This window comes from Limulus polyphemus, unplaced genomic scaffold (genome assembly GCF_000517525.1).
Source record: "Limulus polyphemus unplaced genomic scaffold, Limulus_polyphemus-2.1.2 Scaffold117, whole genome shotgun sequence".
In the NCBI taxonomy this organism is placed as follows: Eukaryota; Metazoa; Arthropoda; class Merostomata; order Xiphosura; family Limulidae; genus Limulus; species Limulus polyphemus.
In genome coordinates, this window is record NW_013665727.1 from 46,862 (window position 1) to 50,711 (window position 3,850).

General features: G+C 32.4%; 1 protein-coding gene across 4 annotated transcripts in view; it reads right to left on the reverse strand.

The window, feature by feature from the left end:
* The window catches only part of LOC106472046, a 128,503-nt gene that overhangs the window by 7,296 nt on the left and 117,357 nt on the right, over positions 1-3,850 (reverse strand). For 3 of the 4 annotated variants that reach the window (XM_022401477.1, XM_022401489.1, XM_013932678.2), the window contains 3 exons: positions 3,035-3,313; positions 2,235-2,525; positions 1,430-1,541 (listed from right to left, as the gene is read on the reverse strand). In XM_022401477.1, the coding sequence (XP_022257185.1) occupies positions 1,430-1,541; positions 2,235-2,525; positions 3,035-3,313 (682 nt within the window). The remainder of the gene's footprint in view (positions 1-1,429; positions 1,542-2,234; positions 2,526-3,034; positions 3,314-3,850) is intronic. The other variant, XM_022401482.1, reaches the window with a different exon arrangement.

Genomic DNA, 3,850 nt, shown 5'->3' on the forward strand with positions numbered 1-3,850 from the left:
AATAAACTAGTTTTAATCAAGAAGGGAATTGTATTGCTGAAGTCACTCGGAAAGAATTTTTACCGGAAATTATCAAACAAGCAGATACGTAACAATATACATGTATTTTCTTTTTCTTTTGGAAAACCATCACATTCCCACAACTGTCTGCAGGCAATGAAGGGTGATATAGATGTGGAACGTTGTGGGCTTGAGCACCCACATCTCGCTCTTGTACTTATGATGATAATTTCTTAATATGAGACTGGCGACGGGAGGTTAAGATTGACAGACCGGGTATCTCCACCGCAATGTGAGTCTTACTTCCGCAGTCACCTCAAAAACCCAGGGCACCTTTTATACCCCACATTATAGCCTGTACCCTGGGGATACTTTTAATTTATGCAGCATCTTTAAGTTATCTTTGTTCGGGCTTGTTTTGTTAATTTAAAATGTAATTTATCACAGGTTTGGATTTGCTGTATTTAACGCAGTCCTTTCTTTTAATTCTATTTTGCTTGACTGTTTAAATATTAATTTTCTATACACACACACACTGGACCTGTAATGGGAACTCTACCAAAATATCTTTAATGCTTATTTTATAAACCGGAGAATAACAAATATATACTCAAACACGTTCTTATCTTTATCCGTTTTCACCATTTGTGCTCCTATCTTCGAAATCCCGTTTTTTCGTGAAATTCTCTTACAATAATATTTGTTTGTTTGTTTTTGAGCAAAGACACATTTGGTTATCTGCTGTGTCCATCGCTGAGAATCAAACTCCGGATTTTAGCATTGTAAGTCCATAGATTTATCCGCCGTACCACAGGAGGGCCTCACAAAAAGAAACATTTTGGTTTTTAATAAGCTTTTATCTCACATTGGCCGTTCAGCACATACCAAGACTGACGGATCGATGTTTATATCGATATGAAATTTTAGGAATTGCAAAAAATGAATTTTTTTTTCTAATAGTGCACTCTTAAAAAAAGCAATTTAAAATCGATTTTTTTATGGTTAACCATTCAGAGGATGCAGAGTGTGGTAGACAAACATGTGGCTCTTATATATATATGATAAAGAATACATACATACTAGTCAATCATGTAAACGTAAGCTTGTGTGAAGTTCACACAAAAAACACAAGAAAATATTTAATATGTTGGAAAAAGAAGAGGGTAAGAAATGCAGTAATTTATAGTAAGAGCAGAAGGAATGGCCTTACAATAGTGAAGTTAACTGTTAATTGCAATTTATGCTTTATTGTTTTACTAAACTATGAAGTCTAAATGTCAATGCTCCTAACCTTAAGAAAAGAACTTGTGTTTTACATCTTTCAATACGTAAATTATAATTACAAGAAAATACTCCTGGTATTTTGTTAAAGGAAAACATACGAAGCACTACTCTTAACTCAAAAATCAACTTGATACAGTGTACTCACTTTCTATCTGTGTATGTAAGTCATTGACTATTACTTGTAGCTGTGCTATATTCAGATCACTTAAAGTCTGACGAGTAAGGTGGCGATGACCATCAGGAAGAGGGAAGCCAACCTACAGAAATAAAACACTCTTACGTCCCAGATGTCACTACACATCTTACCAGGTAGAGGCAAGAAAACCAAATAAACATATTAATGTACCTACAAACTCTATACTGCTCTTTCATTTAAGTCCTGGAAATAGTAAAGTAAAAGTAATAAGAATGCATATTTAAAGATATTTATGTGAAATCTACTCATGAAAGTTATTTGATTTTCAAGTAATGAATAGAAACGAAATCTTCTGATAGAGGTATGCAAGTTAGAACACTTCCAAATCATTTTCATGTAGGATTTCTTGGATAATTTATGGATATATATTAGGTATCACTTAATAAGTATTAAATACTTAATATGATAGAATTTAAAAATTAAATAAACTTCATAAATAATTGAGAAGTTTAACGCCCTCTAAGAATTGGATAATTTTCTCAAGTTCATGAAATAATTGAGTATGTGGTCCTTCTACAATATTTCGAGTTTTAGTGTAATAATACCAGAGGGTGAAACAAATCTTTTATAAATATCACTAATTTATTATGTAATTTCCTATTGCATTAAGTAACTTTGATAATAATAGAAACTTTCTAGACGTGTCTAAGAATTTTTTTGTTATTCAACCATGGTATAGTATCTATTCTTGTGACTCGTTTTTCAAATTACAAAATTACTCAAAAATAAAACGGTTAGCCACAAAACAACACACTATATCTGCAATGGGAGATTTCTTTTTTCTTTGCCTCTCAACTTCCATCTGCATGCGAGCCATATCTTTAGCTTGGGCTAAAGCCACTCTTGCTTCTGACTGCAATCGAGCTTGTCTGGTAACGAAATCTTCTACAATCTTCTCATTTTTCTCTTTGATTTCTTTGTTCTTTTGGGATGATCGTAAGCTCCAACTTCTAGGGCGATTAAAGAAAAAAGATGGTCTCTGCCTCTTGGTGTCTGTGACTTCAATACTACCTGAGGATTCTGTTAATGACGTACTTGACTTTATCTGTTGAATGGTATTACAAATACAATATAGAATTAATACAAAATTGAAGTTTGATGAGAATGTCAACCTATGAAAGTGTTGGAGCAAAAAATACCTTTTACCACTGAAATATTAAAGTTAGCAAATACCTGCTTCAACTTTCTGTTGGTCATAATTTGGGTTTTATTACCTTATAATATTTTTCATATTATTTATATAAAAGCTTCATAAAGACTTGAATGTTTTTACAAACTGAAAAGCTAATAGCTAAAACGTTTGCGACCAAATTAGTACTTTTATTGCGATAGTACTTCTTTAATTACAGGATTACTAGAATACATACAATTTTACACGATAGATGTTTCATACATTTAAACAGTTATATTAATGTATAGTGAACACATAAAGAACAGGTATAAACGAAATGTTTCAATTGCCTATGAATATTTGATTAGCTCTCTTTTATATATATATATATATAGTTAAATGTATAAAGTAATCATACTTCCTTCACACACTAAAATGAATACCTTATTATGATCTGAAACATTAGTATTTCTAGCAGTTTCTTCAACTGATAACTCTTCAGATACACTTTCTTTTCGATAAGAAGTTTCTATGTCGTGATCACTTCCTTGACTCTCTTGGTCACTGGCTGTTTCATTCATAAAGCATATCTGAAGATTCATCCCACTCTGAAGTCTGGTTGAGAGACTTGGTTTCTTGGTGACTTTTTTCCCACAGAAATAGTCCTCACTATCCGAGTCTACAGCTAACTTCCTGCGGATTTCCTCTCGGTCATGATGCTGCTGAATAATGGAAAGAAGGTGGAACATTATAACTTGGTATTGATAACCTTGACAAATACATTTTAACACAGTAAATACCTTTTGAACTAAAGTTGTTTTCATGGAATGACAAATTTATGTAATGAATGGAGCAAGAGAATGACAAACTTATGTAATGAATGGAGCAAGAGAATGACAAACATATGTAATGAATGGAGCAAGAGAATGACAAACATATATAATGAATGGAGCAAGAGAATGGTAAACATATGTAATGAATGGAGCAAGAGAATGACAAACATATGTAATGAATGGAGCAAGAGAATGACAAACATATATAATGAATGGAGCAAGAGAATGGTAAACAAATGTAATGAATGGAGCAAGAGAATGGTAAACAAATGTAATGAATGGAGCAAGAGAATGGTAAACTTATGTAATGAATGGAGCAAGAGAATGGTAAACAAATGTAATGAATGGAGCAAGAGAATGGTAAACAAATGTAATGAATGGAGCAAGAGAATGGTAAACAAATGTAATGAATGGAGCAAGAGAATG